Below are 20,263 nucleotides of genomic sequence, written 5' to 3' on the forward strand. Positions count from 1 at the left end.
CACAATGCCTCGTACTACAACATAGCGAGAGCTCCTGCTGTGACAGTGGTGTCTGTAGATCAGCTGGGGGAGCGGATCAAGGAGCTGCAGGTGCCCGTCGGGGGATTCCAGGCAGAGTATCAGGTCAGTTGAATCAGTACTATTGTTGGTAATATACATATTCGGACGAGATTTCAAAGCCTTAGGAGCCCAGTAATCATGTGTCTGCCCCATTACATTATTAACCACCTTCATAGATTTTTCTGCAGTCTGGTGGATATTTGTTCCTTCATCTATTGCAGAAGCTGCCCACCACCTTCACCGGGCCTTACGATGTCTCCCAGCTGGAGGAAAACAAGGGCAAAAAACAGATACATAGGTCTCTATCCATGTGAGTGTTTATAGTGGGGGCATTAATTACTTTCCTTCGAGTGAAATTGTTATGTATGTCACAATTGTTTTAACTTGATGATACGCATGGCATCAACAAAGATGTAGCATATATTCAAGCATAAGATACATGATGTTAGTTTTCACCCGCTGTCAGTTTACGTGTTTCTTGTGGACAATTCTTTCTGGTATTACGAAGCAGAATCGCAATGTATGATGTCTTTCTTTGTGGCTTCTTGATCTTCCAAAGGATTTGATTTCGTTATGATCAGTTCGAGCAAAAACTCGAAAAAAAGGAGCACATCCTGTGCCCGTGAGTATCCCTTCTCGTCAGGATAGAAGGTGTTAGTGGATATATATAGCATGTTCACTTGCTACCCGTATATTACCCTATTGTAGAGTCTCCTACATCACAGTCTTCTCTATTACAGACGATGTCACTCGGGTCGTGTTGAAGGAGCTGCCAGGCCAGCCTGGTTCCGACTACATCAACGCCAGCTACATCAATGTGAGTGAGTTTAGTTTTACGCCGCACTCAGCAATATTCCATCTATATGGCCCAGGTCTGTAAATAATCGAGTCTGGACCAGACAATCCATTGATCAACAGCATGAGAATCGATCTGCGCAATTACGAACCGATGACATGTGTCAACCAAGCCAGCCAGCCTGACCATCCGATCCCGTTAGTGTCCTGTTACGACAAGCATGCGTTACTGAAGGTTCATTCTTACCCGGACCTACACGGGTAGTTTACTTGGAACATGTTTGCTGAACATTATTACTATTTGCTATTTATGTTATTATAATAACAATACGATTTTTTTCCACAGGGACACACTCAACCCAAAGCCTACATAGCAGCACAAGGTACGGCTAGAGAGACTGCGGGGGAGAGGAAGAGAGATAGAGTGAGACAGAGAGAGAATGAGATAGAAAGAAAGAGAAGGAAGAACAGTGATTACCCTTTGAACAACCTGTATGATATAAATTCCATGACCGGGGTTCAATCATAACTTGCTAGATGATGAAAGACACCATAAGAAACAACAACACTTGTTAACGTATTGTGTATTTCATACAGCTCCGAAGGCCAGTACCCTGACTGACTTCTGGAGGATGATCTGGGAACAGAACTGTACAAGAATCGTCATGGTGACAAATCTTCGGGAATTGGGAAGGGTACGTTTTCAGATGGTTAGAGGGTTGAACTAAAGAATTTCTTAACCCACTTGATACAATTTAATACGTTGTAAGTTCAAGGTGGATCAAAACCTGTCATGTTGATGAATAAAATAATTCATGGCATGTTCCTTTTATTTGCAAGTTGCTCTTGCTGATGTGAGAACGTACAAGATTGTACTTGGGGTTTTCAGAAGTGAATGTCAGTCAGTGATTCTGATTAATAGAACGTTCATGCTTCGTATATAATGTCGAGACAGTGAAAAGCAACTTACATGTCCTTTTACTGATAACACAATTATTCAGTGTATTAATAATAGAAGGAGTGCGAGGCATACTGGTCAGATACATCAGACAAGCATGTAGGCGACTTCATCATCTCTGTGACCGAGTCCAGTATCCGAGCTCACTGGGCCGTCAGAGAACTACAGGTTACAGACAGAAAGGTACGCTATACTTTCATTTGACAAAGGTAAAGAATGTATCAACATACAAGATAAAGCATGAATGTATCAAACACTTTTGCTTCATAAGCCAATCTCAGTGCGTGGATGTAGTCCCAGGGCCATTCTGACTTATGGAAAGCACAATTCGCACTAAAGATGTTTTACATGACTTCAGACAAACACAACAAGGTGTATTCATCATTTCCAATTTACATCATGGCTGGATCACGGGACCCCCGACGTCACGGCTCTGACTGAGTTTCTATGGCTGGTCAGGGGATCAGCTAGTACCCAGGGTGACCATCTACTGGTGCACTGCAGGTAACTGACACAGCTTCAACATTAGATCATACATTCGATAAATTCAGATTTCGTGTTCTGATTTTCTGATGGAAAATACCAACATGGCACAGGCCATTCGAACAATGACACCACTGCCGTGACACTGTTATTTTTTAATTGGACTTCGATCATATTGGATCATTTTGATTATAATTGTCATATACGATTTATATAGGGATATACAGGTAGTGGTATTAGTTTTCTGACCAAATAGAACGATACTCATTCTGGTATTCATACAACCAGAGAACATGATGGACTTATGAAAGATAGTGTGTGTATGTTTCGGTGAGTAAGTTTCCAGTTTTTAATGAGCTGATCTAATAGGGAATGTTACTGCGAACTGTGTTTTTTTATTGTCCCTAGTGCTGGGATCGGCCGGACAGGAGCCTACATCGCCCTGGACTACCTGCTGGACCAGGCTCTGGCTGAAGATGCGGTGGATGTGTTTGGTTGTGTCTCGGGGATGAGAGACCAGAGGAAGGGCATGATACAGACCAAGGTGAGGACCTGTAATGATATAGGACTACAATCACATATGATGCAATGGCTCTAGAATGGATTGGAATGTCACTGTTTTGTTCTCTTTAAATTCATGTATTACTTCTTGTATTATTCACATCATACTTGTTCTCTTTCAATATTTGCTGGCCGTTGATGGATAAAGCAATGTAATCGATATAAAAACAAACTATTACTGGAGACAACCATGCCCCTAGAAAATACTATTATCATTATCAAACGACTGAAATTCAGACCACTTACACAAGATAATCAGCATGGGATATAATTTGTAACAGATAATACATGATGCACAACATGTTCAGTTAAATATTTTACTGCATTATATGTCATCCATCACCATATTGAACTGTTGATTTGTTTTTGCATCAGGAGCAGTACACGTGTGTTTACTTGGCTCTGTATGAAGCACTCCAATTTGGCAACACTGTCATCAGTGTTGAGGAATTTCGAAGAAGCCGAGATATACAAGGGACATTCACCACAGGACGAATGACAATTACCGATTTCATAGAGGTAGGTGCTTTGAAATAATTCAACTTTAACATTTATTTTTGGCAACACGGAACTAATAATGAAAAAGGGACTTAATAACGCCTACATTACAAATTCTGAATATTTTGTTTTTGTCGTTGTAGACCGTGAACGATCAAAGGAAGGAGGAGTCCAAGGGTAAGTATGAACAGTCTCACTGATGGAAACGGTCATGTCTTCAGCCCTCGGGTATCATCTCACACAGAAGATTTCAATACACTGGTCGTCCTTCCAAATTGTTGCAACAAGCCGTTGGCTGAGATCATTTTATCCGAAGTCAATTGTTCACCTGAAACTATGTCTAAGTGGTGAATGTCTTCCGAATAGGGACCATAACAGATGATGTTGTGATGGTAGATGATATTGTGATGGTAGATGATGTTGCGATGGTAGATGATGCTGTGATGGTATGTTGTGATGGTAGTTGTTGTTGTGATTGTTGTGATGGTAGATGATGTTGTGATGGTAGATGATGTTGTGATGGTGGATGTTGTTGTGATGGTAGATGATGTTGTGATGGTGGATGTTGTTGTGATGGTAGATGATGTTGTGATGGTAGATGTTGTGATGGTACATGATGTTGAGATGGTAGATGATGTGATGGTAGATGTAATTGTGATGATAGACGATATTTTTATGGTAGATGTTGTTGCGATGGTAGAGGTAGATGATGTTGAGAGGGTAGATGATGTTGTCATGGTTGATGTTGTGATGGTAGATGATGTGATGGTAGACGATATTTTTATGGTAGATGTTTTTGCGATGGTAGATGTGATGGTAGATGATGTTATGATGGTAGATGATGTTGTGATGGTAGATGATGTTGTGATGGTAGATCTTGTGATGGTAGATGATGATGTCATGGTGTGTTGTGATGGTAGATGTTGTGATGGTAGATGATGTTGTGATGGTAGATGATGTTGTGATGGTAGATGATGTTGGATGGTGGATGTTGTTGCGATGGTAGATGTTGTGATGGATGATGATGTTGTGATGGTAGATGTTGTGATGGTAGATGATGTGATGATAGATGATGTGATGATAGATGACGTTGAGATGGTAGATGATGTTGTCATGGTTGGTGTTGTGATGGTAGATGATGTTGTGATGGTAGATGTTGTTGTGATGGTAGACGATATTTTATGGTAGATGTTATTGTGATTGTAGATGATGTTGTGATGGTGGATGTTGTTGTGATGGTAGATGATGTTGTGATGGTGGATGTTGTTGTTGTGATGGTAGATGTTGTTGTGATGGTAGATGATGTTGTGATGGTGGATGTTGTTGTGATGGTAGATGATGTTGTGATGGTGGATGTTGTTGTTGTGATGGTAGATGTTGTTGTGATGGTAGATGATGTTGTGATGGTGGATGTTGTTGTGATGGTAGACGATATTTTATGGTAGATGTTATTGTGATTGTAGATGATGTTGTGATGGTGGATGTTGTTGTGATGGTAGATGATGTTGTGATGGTGGATGTTGTTGTTGTGATGGTAGATGTTGTTGTGATGGTAGATGATGTTGTGATGGTGGATGTTGTTGTGATGGTAGATGATGTTGTGATGGTAGATGTTGTGGATGGTAGATGATGTTGAGATGGTAAATGATGTTGTGATGGTAGATGTTGTGATGATAGATGATGTTGTGATGGTAGATGTTGTTGTGATGGTAGACGATATTTTATGGTAGATGTTATTGTGATGGTAGATGATGTTGTGATGGTAAATGATGTTGTGATGGTAGATGATGTTTTGATGGTTGATGTTGTTGTAATGGTAGATGATGTTGTGATGGTAGATAATGTTGTGATGGTAGATGATGCTGTGATGGTAGACGATGTCGTGATGGTAGGTGATGTTGTGATGGTCGTTGATGTTGACATGATGCTGTGATGGTAGATGTTGTGATGGTAGATGATGTTGTGATGGTAGACGAAGCTGTGATTGTAGATGATGTCGTGATGGTAGATGATGTTGAAATGGTAAATGATGTTGTGATGGTAGATGATTTTGTGATGGTAGATGATGCTGTGATGTGGATGATTTTCTGTTGGTATGTTGTGATGGTAGATGTTGTTGTGATAATAGATGATGTTGTAATGGTAGATGTTGTTGTGATGGTAGATGTTGTTGTGATTATAGATGATTTTGTGATGGTAGATGTTGTGATGGTAGATGTTATTGTGATCTTAGATGATGTTGTGATGGTAGATGATGCTGTGATGGTAGATGTTGTTGTGATGGTAGATGATGTTGTTATGGTAGATGTTGTTGTGATGGTAGATGATGTTGTGACGGTAGATGATGTTGAGATGGTATATTGTGATGGTAGATGTTGTTGTGATTGTAGATGATGTGATTGTAGATGATGTGATGATAGATGATGTTGAGATGGTATGTTGAGATGGTAGATGATGTTGTGATGGTAGATGATGTTGTGATGGTAGATGGTTTTGTGATGGTAGATGTTGTTGTGATGGTAGATGATTTTATGATGGTAGATGTTGTTATGATTGTAGACGATGTTGCGATGGTAGATGATGTTATGATGGTATATGTCGTTGCGATGTAGATGTTGTTTTGATGGTAGATGTTGTGATGGTAGATAATGTTGTGATCGTAGATGATGTTGTGATGGTAGATGTTGTGATGGTAGATGATGTGATGGTAGATGTTGTTGTGATGGTAGAAATTGTTGTGATGGTAGATGATGTTGAGATGGTATGTTGTGATGGTAGATGATGTTGTGATGGTAGATGTTGTGATGTCAGATGATGTTGTGATGGTAGATGTTGTGATGGTATGTTGTGAATCCTTCACTTATTTCTTATTCGGATGTGCAGAGTGATACGATGTCTTGTTTTCCATTCCTCACACGTCACCATCAGTAGTAAGTTGGGGTTTTTTATGGATGGCAACTTTGCAGTAACACAACGTATTGGAATGTGTGCCAAGACCTTCGTCAGGTGAAATGACATCCATAAATTTCTCTCCATCTTCAATGTCAAGACAAAGTCCACAGCTAATCATAATACTTTTGTTAACCAGCTTTTAAACTATCATTGTTTGATAATTCCATTACATGTACATCCGTTTGACGCTCTGAATTTCCAGACAAGAGAAATATTAAGTATGAAACTGCTATTTCAGGTGCCAGTGTCAACGGTCGTGTGTGTATCAATGGACGCTCCGAGATCATGGCTGTCAGATCTCGGGTACAGAAAAGTTTTTTGGTTGAAGACACCATGTACATACCTGTAAACAACAAATGGTGTTTTGGCAATGGTTCATAGTCGATAAACGAGAGACCTGGTAAATACCTGGATATGATAGTGCTATTTACAAGTTCATATTTCATGACATATTCCCATGGCCTTGTAAAGGTAGTTATCATTCTTTTATCCTTCAGTAATGGCAACGCCATCTAAAGGGAAAAGGTACATTTAGTCTTGTTATCTTCACCTCAGTCCTACCTGTCCGTGAATGGCTACCTGTTAACTGAGGCCCCCTCCGTCACCACGGCGTCTCTGTTCTGGAATCTCACAGATGAACGGGATTCTTCCACCGTCATTGTCCTGCCAGACTCGCACCAGGTGGGTTATGTTAATCCAGTTGTGGCATCACTTTGTGCACAAACGTTCATTTTCTTGTCGCTAGATTTCCAAACTTGAGTCTTTTTGTTTCAGAGTCTGTCCAGTTTTGTTCCATCCCCAGGAGACAGCCTGGATCTGGGCCCCGTGACTGTCAGATGTTCCACAGAGGTCCCCGTCAACACTGACATCACCCTCCTGAACATCCACAGACAGGTGGAGGTAGGCTCACGATGTAATTAGGAACACCCACCAAATGAAGACATTGATGATGTATCTATATAGTTACGACATGACTTGTGGTGAAGTGTTAAATATACTTAAATATACTTTATATACTTAAGTATAGTTCACATCACATTGGGCTCAGGAAGGAAGGAAACTCACAATGATTATAACCGTTCTTCCTCATTTGGCACTGTTTATTCACCGAATGAATAATTGTTATTGTATGAATCAATATTTCATTTAAAAAACACAACGCAGTGTTCCTATTGACAACATGGTTCCAGTATCATGATGAATCAACTAAAGGCATTATTTGTGTGACAATATAATTATCTCAGCGATTTGTCCTACCTGCCATGGGTCAGGTCTGTCAGGTCAACAGATCATCACTCACGGCTGAGAAATCAGTCAGTGTGTTTGACGAGTTTAAAGTAATGTACTGAAACATTACTATTGGTCATTTTCATTTTCCGTAACAGACTGCTGAACCAACACCTGTACGTGTGTACATCTTAAACATCTTACCTGAGGAACCCCTTTCAACTTTCTTAGAGCTTCTGGAACAAATTGACCACTACACAGGAGATGTCAGTCCCAATACAGTTACCGTCATATACAGGTGAGGGAAGTACATGGGATATGTTCGAGTAAAAAATCTCAACAACTATGCCTTTTTACAGCTTGCGAAATCTGACAGACATAATTCTGGAAGGCCTAATATAATCTTAATATTTATTTGTCCAACACATGTTGATGATAAATGAACGAATGTGTCAACAGAGGACAAATAAATGGATAGTCCAGTTAATTAAATAACAAATCACGCTAACATGAAAGACAAAGTCGTCACTGAATTAGAAATATTGAATGATCTCCACAATGTATTCCTTCTTTCCAATAGGAAATTATCTCATATTCAAATGCGACAATTTACGATGTTGAGAATCTTCAGATGATCTGTTGTGAATCTTCAGATGTTTTCCGTATAAGATATTTGTGATTCGTAAATCGGTACATTTGATAGTTGTATGCCTCATCTATCCATATCCTGAGAGTTTACGAAACATTCGAAGTATATTAAAACGTTCCACTTTTTTAATCGTAGAATACCTGTTCTTTTAATGTATGGCTAGATTTGCTAAATTGCTAAGGGCTGAAGGGATTGTGTAAATCCAGCTAGGGTCCATGCAGGAAGCAAATGTACTGTAAGTCCCCATGGTCCCTAGTATGGTGATCTACCTTCAGTTGTTGGAAATCTATAGCCGTTTTTATATTGTATTGTCATTTAAAAGTATTATATTTTAGATTTAATTACTAGTCTTAAATTTATCACTGTGATAATCTAGTTGTTTTACTGTCCTTCGTCGACAGGTGTTTTATATTGTAATTGTGTTTATTGTTAATATATAACTTTTAAGTCACAATATGGCTGAAATATTGCCGATGTGACTATAAATTTTAACTCACTCACTCACTCATCTATCCATAACACAAACAAACACCTGATCCCTTGTAAGAACAGACAGCTCTAAACGTTATTTAACAAGGATCGATCCAGTGCTTACTGTGGTTGACCTAGTACAATGTATATGGTGAGTTAGGTGGACTGCTCTGACTATGGCGTACAACACGAGTCATAGATTCTAATGATGTTGGTGTGAACGGCATGCATCTCTGTCACTAGCATCTCACCAGCTGTTGACTCGCCCTGTTTGTTCCAGCGATGACGGCAGACAGAATGCAGCCATGTTGTGCATCCTGAGAAATATTGTCCAAGGCCTGAAGTATGACAAAAGAGCTGAGATCTACAACAACATGAGAGCGATGGTCCACTGTCTGGATCGGGACATCACACAGGTATGTCCACATGTAGTTGCAATACATCACTGTTGAAGCTATCATATGTACATGAGACTATGTACCACCATTGTGTACCTGTTACGATGAACGTATGTTATATTAATGCCATCATAATTCTCAGCATATAGGCGATTTCACATTGCAGGGAATGCTCACCTTTTGTATCATTATTCATATCTTATGATTGATTACTTTCTTTACATAAATATGTCCACAGGTAGCTCTCTACACATGTCTTTATGAACGTATCTATTACAATTTCAAAGAACAAAGTCTAATATTTAAACGTACAGTTTTGAAACCTGTGTGTAATGCGAGCCAATAAGTCTGAAATGTACACGCTTGTAATAGTTGCTTCATACACTCGTATCGTCGCCTAATGGCCATACTGCTTATATTTGACAACTCGACTGATTATTATTAATTCTGTTCATACTCTGTGATGCACTGCACGCATATTAGAAATGCTATTGGTCTTACATTCGAGTATGTGAGAATTAGGTAAACTGGGGGGTAATGGCTATGAAAAAGTTATATTTCTTAAATGTTTCATAATTCTGTCCTGAAGATTCCTACTAGCCCATCTTTGTATGTACCATACTTACACGATACTTGCCCATATGTATCTCACATAGCACACATGTATCTCACATAGCACACATGTATCTCACATAGCACACATGTATCTCACATAACACACATGTATCTCACATAACACACATGTATCTCACATAGCACACATATATGTCACATAGCACACATGTATCTCACACACTACACATATATCTAACATAGCACACATGCATCTCACATAACACACATGTATCTCACATACCACACATATATCTAACATAGCACACATGTATCTCACATAGCACACATGTATCTCACATACCACACATATATCTCACATTGCACACATGTATCTCACATAGCACACATGTATATCACATAGCACACATGTATCTCACATAGCACACATATATCTCACATAGCACACATGTATCTCACATAGCACACATGTATCTCACATAGCACACATGTATCTCACATATACACACATGTATCTCACAGAGCACACATGTATCTCACATAGCACACATGTATCTCACATAGCACACATGTATCTCACATAGCACACATGTATCTCACATATCACACATTTATCTCATATAGCACGCATGTATCTCACATAGCACACATGTATCTCACTTAGCACACATGTATCTCACATAGCACACATGTATCTCACACACTACACATATATCTAACATAGCACACATGTATCTCACATAACACACATGTATCTCACATACCACACATTTATCTCACATTGCACACATGTATCTCACATAGCACACATGTATCTCACATAGCACACATGTATCTCACATAGCACACATGTATCTCACATAGCACACATATATCTCACATAGCACACATGTATCTCACATAGCACACATGTATCTCACATAGCACACATGTATCTCACATAACACACATGTATCTCACATAGCACACATGTATCTCACATAGCACACATGTATCTCACATAGCACACATATATCTCTCATAGCACACATATATCTCACATAGCACACATGTATCTCACATAGCACACATGTGTCTCACATAGCACACATGTATCTCACATAGCACACATGTATCTCACATAGCACACATGTATCTCACATAGCACACATGTATCTCACATAACACACATATATCTCACATAGCACACATGTATCTCACATAGCACACATGTATCTCACATAGCACACATGTATCTCCTCTCTGTCTCCCAGGCTGACGTTGCCCTGTGTTACGACGTGGCCGCAGCCTACCTGGAGTCCCAGAGCATCTACGTCAACATGTGATGACCAGCCCTATGTGCTGCATCATGTGGCGCTGACGGATTATGAACCTTCACGGATATCAATGTGATGGTAGTTTAGGTTAGTGATTGTAAAATGGTACAGAAATCGGAAGCCTGAATGGTCTTGCCAACATGTCTTCACACTGTGTAAGGTGCTTCATGAGGGAAGTAATTGTGTCTTTGGTAAGAATTTATGATTTAACCTCCAAATAAATCTTCATATCCCATATCACACGAAATGTTGTACAATGTATCAAGGTGTGTATACGTTCTACAGCTGACGAAAACACCTGCAACCCGCCCACATTTTATTGTTGTTCGCCCATGGACACTGGTACCTGTAGCTGTAGTAACATACACGACTATTAGTATCTTACACGTACGGTTAGGTAGTACAGAACAGATGACCATCTGTCTTACTGATCGTCGTGACAACGTTAACCTTCAGTTTGCTCCAGTCAGTGTTTCTGAAAACAATGCTTGTATATTTAGTTGCCTTTTCACGCTTCCCTAACTGTATCATATACACGAAATGAGTGTGCGAGTCTCACCACATACCGTTGAGAGATATAGTATGACCAGAAATTATTGAGAATTTTAGGAATATGTTTAATTGGATTTCTAGTATAAACAACCTTGACCAGCTATCAAGTGCTTGGTTTCATTCAAGAGAGACAACTCTGTTAATCCTGTTTCATTAGTTTGTGAAAACTTATCCCCCTTTGTTTACTTGCTAGCAGACGACATTTTCAGTGATCCTCAGTATTGATGATTTAGAGAAGAGAAAGTTGATTTTAGAGTATTATAACATGGACATCGGATAGCTAAAGTGATTTCAAGTAGAACAGGCATCCCTTTGTCCACTGTTTATCGTGTTTTGAAAAATATTGCAAATGGATATGGCATTGAGCACCAGGGAGGCGCAGGTAGGCCCAGAAAGTTGACTGCCGGTGACAGGAGGCGGCTTGGTATTCTTGTTTCAAAAACAAACGAAGGAGTTTAGAAAACTAAAGGCTGGATATGATTGATAGAGGAACTGTGGCTGTCTGTAAGGAGACAATTAGAACTGAGCTGCATGCAATGGTTTTGCAGAAAAGTCGAGGAATTCCATCACCGATCATGAAACCTGAACAAAAGGAGCGAAGGTTGAACTGGTGCTTTACCGCATAGAAATTTTAACTGGGACAATGTGATTTTCTCAAATGAAAGTTTTGTGTGGCTGTTTCCTAATACACTGACATTCTGGACCAAACATTTCAGCGCCCAAAGTACAGTCCGAAGTGTAACGTGTGGGGTGGCATATCTGTTTTAGGGACAACGCCCCTCTGTGTATTTGAAGGGAATGTGAACAGTAAGCGGTACACAGATATTCTCGAGGGACATTTACTTCCATCTGCTCACGTGTTCTATGAAATTGTTTGGATTTGCCAGCATGACATCGACCCAAAACATCGTTCAAAGCATTCACAAGCCTGGTTTCGGACCCAAAATCTGACATTATTAGATTGGCTAAGCTATGGCCCTGAACTAAATCCAGTAGAAAATGTTTGGGGACTTATGAAGGAAAGTGTCAATAAGTAAAATCTGACAAATATTGCTGAAATGAAAGAAGAGGTGGTCCGATATTGGGACAGCATGGACCACGACTTTCTAACTTCTTTGATCAGTAGTATGCCCCGCCGCATTGAAGCCTGCATTGCTGCCCATGGTGACTTGACAAAATACTAACTGTTCACCTGTCTTTGAATCTGGAGTTATGTTCTGCTAATATTCACATTTAATACGTGAGTAATGAGTGAAAAAAAATGATAGTCTATAAATTAATCATTTGAAACCTCACGCTACGCGTTCGGCTTCCAATGAAATTTAGAGACTATCAATTCGGACTAACATTCATCTAATTTCCAAACACAGTACGTTTATCTCCTAAATCATTACAAGAGATCTGGTGTAACAACAAGCGTTTGTCTGTGTCGTGTGTCGTGGTCAAAGATACTCAAATAGCCTTCACTGATGCGAGGATAAAATGTTTTAGATTTAATTACTGGTTTTACATATATATCTGTGACATTCTAATTGTTTTACTGTCCTTCGTTGACAGGTTTTTATAATTTAGCTTTACTTATTATAAATCTATAACTTGATATAATCACGATATGGCTGAAGGATTGCCAAAGTGACTTAATATTTTTACTCACTCACTCACTGATGCATGCAAATTTAGTTATATTGAAACATGTGGACAGTTTGTTTTTGTTATCTTTAATAAGTCCATGAGTAAACCCAAGGATACTAAGCTATCCAGATGTGTCAGTGCATTCACATGTTTTTTACATTGTGATTTCTATTGTGAAGTGATACATCCTTTCACAGGGTATCACATAGATGCCCTTCACGTGATGTTTGCAAAGATAAAGACTTTTCTAAACTCATCTTTCTGCCAGTTCTGTAAGGTTTCACATGTCCATAATACCCGCTGTGGGCACTAGGATACATGTTATTCATGTTCGCTGTTAAATATATTTAGCTTCGTGCAGATACTGTAGCATGCAGCAAATATACATAAGTATGTATTAAGCTGCCAAAGAACACACACAGCCATCTTCCGGACACAGGTTCTTCCCAAGCGGATGAAAGAGAGAGACGTGCATCAGGTATTCGTTTACGTATCAAGCTATCGTCCATCACCTACTGATTCACAGGAACCACCTAATATTAGCGGTGAAGCTGCATTACTGTCGTTCCGAACCTCTGTGTCAGATATATAGCTATAGCTATAGCTATCAACTAAAGGATCAACTGATCAAGGAATAACGTTTTACCTGAAGTTTGTCAGAGACAGTGGTATACAATTTGGAAAATCAAATATTTAAGACAGAATTCGGCTTTACTGTTGTAAATATCAATAGAATATCATTGAGCTTAACTATTTGATTTTCATAATATTGTGAACATTTCAAATTGGATCATTTACAAAGATGTTTTTAATTGCTTCGCCCTCCGATTGTTTCCTTGTTCTAAACGCTGAATGCCTCACAATGCACATACACAGACCATGTAATCACTTGTCAGTGTGTGTTGTGCTTAACGGCGCTTTGAGAACATTCACATTCTATACCACGGAGTTAACCGTGAAGACCCGGGTTAGAATTGGTCTTCAGTAACCCATGCTTATCGTAAGAGGCGACTAACGGGATCGGGTGGTCAGGCTCGCTGGTTTGGTTGACACATGTCATCGGTTTCCAGTTGCGTAGATCGATGCTCATGCTGTTGATCATTGGATTACCTGGTACAAACTCGAATATTTACAGACCGCCGCAATAAAGCTGGAATTTTGCTGAGTGCGGCGTTAAACGACAATCAATCAATATACCAAGATGGGGGGCGGCAAGCCGGACGAAACACTGTACTTGGACGGGTACAACTTCAGGGAAACTGAGCATGGGTTTGTTTCAGACGAAAACAATTACCATCAGTCGAATACCGAGCGCATTATCAGAGCATACTGGATGGTTAAGGGAGAGAACTCTGTACACCTTACCGAGCTGTATGTCAGAGCATAACCGAGTCAAGAAAGAAGGAAGTAAATCGGGCGTAATACATGGCTTTCTATACACGAAGGCTCGCATAAACAACCTCTCACACTAACAAGGACGTGTATTACATGTGTGGCAAAGCCTGAGTATGTATTGTGCAAACAGTGAAAACGATAGCGTCAGCGTATTTAGATCGGTGTTGATAAAGAGCTGCATGACGTATCGGTCACACAGGAAACCGGTCAAACAAGCTCGACTCTCTATTCTTTAGAATGGATGATTCATGATCTCTTTATAACCGATAGTGTATTCAGCTGTTGTATTTGGCTTAACGCCAGTCAACCGCTTCTAGTCTAGTTTGGGTAAAGTTAAATCATGAGTATATCGTAGTAATATGGGAATATATGTCACTTCCGGGGGCGGGGTAGTGCGTGGCGTGAAGGGAGACTTTAACTAACTGGTTTAGGAAAACAAAAATACAATTAAATAAGCTTATATTTTTTTATTCCACTGAATACAAACTAGCGAGAACAACCACAAAATATTCGGTTGTATACAATAGGTTAATCTTCAAAGAATAATGTTACAATACGTTAAACGAAAGATTATTTCACATAAACAAATCCGTTAGGTAGGAATATACGAATACGGGGTCTGATCATGTCACCATGACCATCTGTTCAATGAGAGCATATTGATTATATGAGACATTATAATATTTGCTACCTACACCCACACATGCACTAATGAATGGTTGCAGGATTATGTCCCAACAGGGACGAAGTAAGTAATGAATGGCTGGCTAGAGACAGACCACATTGAATGAGTATGGTTTTACGCCGCTTTTAGCAATATCCCAGCAATATCGAGGCGGGGGAAACCAGAAATGGGCTTCACAGATTGTGTCCATGTGGGGAATCGAACACGGTCTTCTGCGAACGAGGGAACGCTTTAACCACTAGGCTACCCCAACGTCCTGCTGGTACAACATGATGATGTACGTCCAAATGAATGGGCAGTGACTGGTCAGTTGCACATTGTTATTGTGGATGTTCCACTGACCACCATTTCGTGGACACACAAAGACACACAATGAGCCTGTGACCTGTGGATAGGAACGTAGCTCAGTACATGCAGTGTGCAAAAACACACCTTGAGCTCACAGTGTTATATTCTGTAGATATAACTATTCAGTCACATGCAGGAAGCTATCTAACCGCATAGAAGAAAATAACCAAATGGCATTCACAAATAATTCAAAACTAAATGAGATAAGTGTACACAATAACAGAGCAATGGGATATACATGGATTATTCAGTGGAAATTGTGGAGAAATCCCGGAGAACGTCACAATATTTCCCCCTTGTAGACACAAAACACTAATAACAGTTCAGTATTAATATTCATAGGACAATAATAATTATTGTTGTACGAACTGAACCGATGTTGGAGATGAAGTCATCGTAATGAGTGATCGTTTAAACCACTGGGCGATAGATCTCTGTTGAGATCTCCAATCCACCTCACTTCATAAGTAGCTACAATATCACACATGTACAGGAACTGCAGTTCCCAGTCTAAGCCTGATTCTGGCCAGTCAATGATGAGACAGGTATCTCATAGGAAGAATCATCACTCCTGGAGGCGGCGTCATCTACATCTTCTGTGTTGCCCACGTTGAGGTAGATATCTTCAGTAAACGGCAGAGGAGGAGGCGGCACATCGTACCAGGTATCCTGAGTTGGATCCTCAACCTTACCCTCGCTGTCCTCCACGTTGTGGTCGCCGGGCATGTCCACGTTCATGTCCACTTTCAGGTTGTCGGGGGTGACCGGTACCTCATACATGTCGTCTGCAGCAACTGGGGCAGCTTTTGCCTGTGTTGAACCCTTCTGAGCGCTCTTGTCCTCAACGCTGTTGGCTCCAGCTTCGTCTGCGAAGGCAACAGTCTTGGGCTGTGTTGACGTCATTTCTGATTTTTGCTTCGTGTCAGTTCTGAATGTATGTAACAGATCAAGAAAACCATGACAACTCGAAATGATAGGACATAAGCCTATAACAATTTCTTTCTTTCAGACGTAATTCTAATCACTACAGAGCAAAGGAGTGGCATGCCCAAAGTGGCTGGCATTACTGACAACGGGTCATATACACAGCACGCACAAGGAGGCCATTGTGACGCTTGGAAGGGTGCCTGCTTTGTTTTTTAGAAATATGTCACCAAAAATTCCAGGGAAATATAATTTTCCTCCAAGTCAGTTCCCTCCCACCCTTCCCAACCCGTTCCCCACTCCTCTCTCTCTCCCAATCTCACTCACACACACACACACACACACACACACACACACACACACACACACACACACACACACACACACACACACACACACACACACACACACACACACACACACACACACACACACACACACACACACACACACACACGTGCTAGATGTTCTGTGGGATTATGTGCGCTGTGGAAAATGGTAATCAGAATTACGTGTTTTGTCCCCGTGCTCCTTTTACCAACTCCTCGTCCACATACGTGTTCCTGTTGTCACTACCCTTCCTGAACACGGACAAGATGCGTGTTGACACTTTAGCCTTAGACGGAGGTGATCCTGATTCAAGGTTCCCGTTTTCTCTGCTTCTGCATCAAAATATTAAGTAAAAATGTCAAAAGCTATAACATGGTGCCGTGGGGATCTCAGTTAGATGAGGCGATTACATTGGACTAGCTGGTAAGTTGATTACAAACAACATCTTACAGCTGTAATACTGCTGAAACAAATATGCTTATGATATGCGACAATTGTTCAATCGACTCTTCTTTTAGCAGAGATTTTTTATGTGTGCGTCATGCACAGAGGCCAAGGTTTTCAGGGACCAGACTCGTTCCCTGTGGGCTGCCGTGTAACATCACAGCCAAACCTACTTTTGTTTCAATGTCTCCCGTTACATGTGAGTTTGCTCATACTGCCCTTCGTGTGTCTTGAACTGGTTATTGCAGGCCTTTGTGGTTTGTTTATTTACTGTCATCGTTTCACTAAGACAACGCTTGTGTTTTAGGTGCACTGCGTTTTATGGATGTATGTTACCTCTGTCTTTTCTTCCACAGATAGTGAGCACCTACAACAATCGCAGCGATGACCAGGACAGCAACCACCATGACAACCCCGCCAGCTAGTCCGGCCTGGAAGGGGCTGGTCGAGTCCAGCGTCTCCTTACAGCTGTGTCCAGTGAAACCATCCTGGCAGCCTCTCAAACAGACGCCCGTGTCCTGGTGGCATGGCTCGTCATCCACACAATGACCACAGGTCAGGGAGCACATCGGACCGAACTTACCAGAGCAGATTGTCCGCGTCTGTGTGGGAACTGTATAGACAGATCACATTGTAATGTACACTCTGCATTAAATATATGTGCTACTTCAAATCACTTTAAGTCTTTTAATTAATTCAGGCTGAAATCATCATAGAAGAAAACTTAAAGCCAGTTGAACTCCATGTTCTATTTCTCCAGGAAGGCCATGTCGGTAAGCCTAATTTCAGAGTTTCTAGAACCGAATAGGTTAACCTACACTAGCTGCCAGTAATGACAGAGGATGGTTGAACTCCCTCATTTGACATGGACATTCACTTATACACATGGTTTCCAGCTATTGTAAAACGAGTGATGAGACATCCAGATGTGTATTGGTGTATTGTTACAGATCAGTGACTGCGTGTTGCTGAAGTCATGGATGAGGAAAGTAGGATCTGAGCACAGTGATGACAAGAAGCTAACATAGGATCCAGATATTATTCAGCCAATCAGTGTTCCCTAGCACCATGCAGATTTCCTTCTCTCGGAGGTTGACAATGACGTACATGGTTTATCAATAGCTTACATATGTCAGTTCAGGATTTCGGTCAGAATACGTCCCCAGTAGTCTGTGTACTTTAATAGGACATGACCGAAGAACGCAAATCCAGGACATTTTATTTTGACGTAGTTGGACGTCCGCCATATAGCTGGAGTATTGCTGAGTGCGGCGTAAAACTAAACTCACTCACTCAGTCACTGGTCTGTCTGATCCTGGTCCAGTTTTTACTTGTCGTTGTCATGTAGGATGGGCATTGAAATTTGCCTATGTACTACCTCCTAAACCACACCGTTGTATCTTTTCTATTATGTTAGAAAGTATCATACATATTCTTTTGTCAAGTCATAGTCAATTGAATGAAGATAAAACCGACCAAAGCTCGTGCGCATTTGTTCACGGTTATGTCAAGCATTAAGCTCATCTACACGTCTATTTTGCTTCACTATTCGCTCTTACGTCAAGCAATAAATCAATCAGTACGTTTGTCTTATTTCATCAAGCACTGTTATGTCAAGCATGGAGCTGAGAAATACTTTTACCATAATTCGCTCTTATGTCAGTCGTTCATGATAGTTCACCATTCACAAACACAAGTATATCAGTGAGCGGTGAGCAATTTTAAGCAAGTTCTTAAACTGACAGACAAAATACATGTCCATTTTCTCTAATTTGAATTTACGACATCAAGTTGACATTAAGATATCGGCGAAATCCCTGTACCAAGTCAGAGCATAATCTTTCTCTCGACAAATTACTCAGGATGTAGAAGAAACAATGAGGAGACATACATGAATTGATTACTGAAGTCCTGTGAAGACGTCGTTATGTGAAAACACAAGTATGACAAAGATGAAATCTTACCCGCGGTACTTGAAAGTCCTTGGGCTATACAGAAGCCAAGGATCCCGCCACTGTGAAGTACAACCGACATGGTGGAGGAGGAGGGCTAATGGCGTTACGTCAACGAGATGCTGATATCAGTTGTAGGTAATAGGAAGTAAAACATGAGGAAAAAACGTGAACGTGTGTTTCAAAGCGCCGGCACACGATGCATAGAAAGCGGAACCTTTTGGTATACATGTTTATGATCCTGAATACGTTATTCAGCATATTTATCTACTTGTGAGCAGCGTCATTGAGTAAATATATGTGATAACTGACGCATGTATGGTTGTCCAGATTACCACTGTGTAAACACCATAAATGTGAGAATGAGCAAAGCAGTGAATGCATGTGATGAATGTGTATTATACAGAGAGACAGAGTACAGACTGTGTCAGAGGCATCACAGTTCTAGGAGGACTGTGTCGAAAACATTTGGATACCGCAGTGTCGAAATCAGTTCGAGGGGAGCTCGATATATCCGTCTGTTCGATATAACAGAAACCAATATAACATATCGCTGGTCAACATTGTTTGTGGTTTAACGACCATCCAAACTGGTCGTTGAGTACTCGACGTCAGACAACGCGAACCAGTTATTAACATCCTCAGCAGTGATCTACGTGAATAGGATAAGAGATGTAGAGTTACCCACACAACCAAATACCTAACAAATACGGAGACACCTAAAATATCCTTCAAAAAGACAGTTTGGGAATTTTTAGAATCAGTACCTTTCAAGTAGATTCGTGTGGTTGACTAAACACTTTAGCTTTGCTTAATTGGTCAATTTATTAAGTTTCAGGGAATAAATATCTTTAGAACAATTACAAGTCATATCTGTATATTTATTTTATGAGAAAGTGTCAGGAAAACAATGTGTTTTCATCAGCATTGCTATTCAGTATTCGTAAATAAACTAGCGTTAGAAGACGGTAGGCATGATTCGTATTCGTCACGTGTTACTGTGGTGTGTGTGGGAGAAGCCTGCAGGTTGTAGTTACGTTGAATGGATGATGTTTACCTT

At 40.4% G+C, this 20,263-nt stretch overlaps 1 protein-coding gene and 3 long non-coding RNA genes across 4 annotated transcripts; 3 read left to right on the forward strand and 1 right to left on the reverse strand.

The window, feature by feature from the left end:
- The first annotated feature begins 323 nt into the window (after positions 1-323).
- Positions 324-1,238, forward strand: LOC124279858. The gene is made up of 3 exons (XR_006899502.1): positions 324-370; positions 801-877; positions 1,202-1,238. It is a non-coding gene; the product is annotated as an uncharacterized LOC124279858 (long non-coding RNA).
- Positions 1,239-2,284: 1,046 nt separating this feature from the next.
- LOC124279853 lies at positions 2,285-11,218 on the forward strand. The gene is made up of 4 exons (XR_006899498.1): positions 2,285-2,317; positions 2,705-2,840; positions 3,233-3,245; positions 11,208-11,218. It is a non-coding gene; the product is annotated as an uncharacterized LOC124279853 (long non-coding RNA).
- Positions 6,860-7,764, forward strand: LOC124279854. The gene is made up of 3 exons (XR_006899499.1): positions 6,860-6,988; positions 7,082-7,207; positions 7,693-7,764. It is a non-coding gene; the product is annotated as an uncharacterized LOC124279854 (long non-coding RNA).
- Positions 11,219-14,972: 3,754 nt separating the features above from the next.
- On the reverse strand, positions 14,973-20,211 carry LOC124279862. Its single transcript, XM_046715736.1, has 4 exons — positions 19,216-20,211; positions 17,588-17,864; positions 16,990-17,139; positions 14,973-16,481 (listed from the first exon to the last, which is right to left on the reverse strand). The coding sequence occupies exons 1-4, from the start codon at positions 19,283-19,285 to the stop codon at positions 16,064-16,066; spliced, it is 915 nt and encodes a 304-aa protein (XP_046571692.1). The 5' UTR covers positions 19,286-20,211; the 3' UTR covers positions 14,973-16,063.
- Positions 20,212-20,263: the final 52 nt, after the last annotated feature.

This window comes from Haliotis rubra, unplaced genomic scaffold (genome assembly GCF_003918875.1).
Source record: "Haliotis rubra isolate DU_JTF1 unplaced genomic scaffold, ASM391887v1 Scf258, whole genome shotgun sequence".
In the NCBI taxonomy this organism is placed as follows: Eukaryota; Metazoa; Mollusca; class Gastropoda; order Lepetellida; family Haliotidae; genus Haliotis; species Haliotis rubra.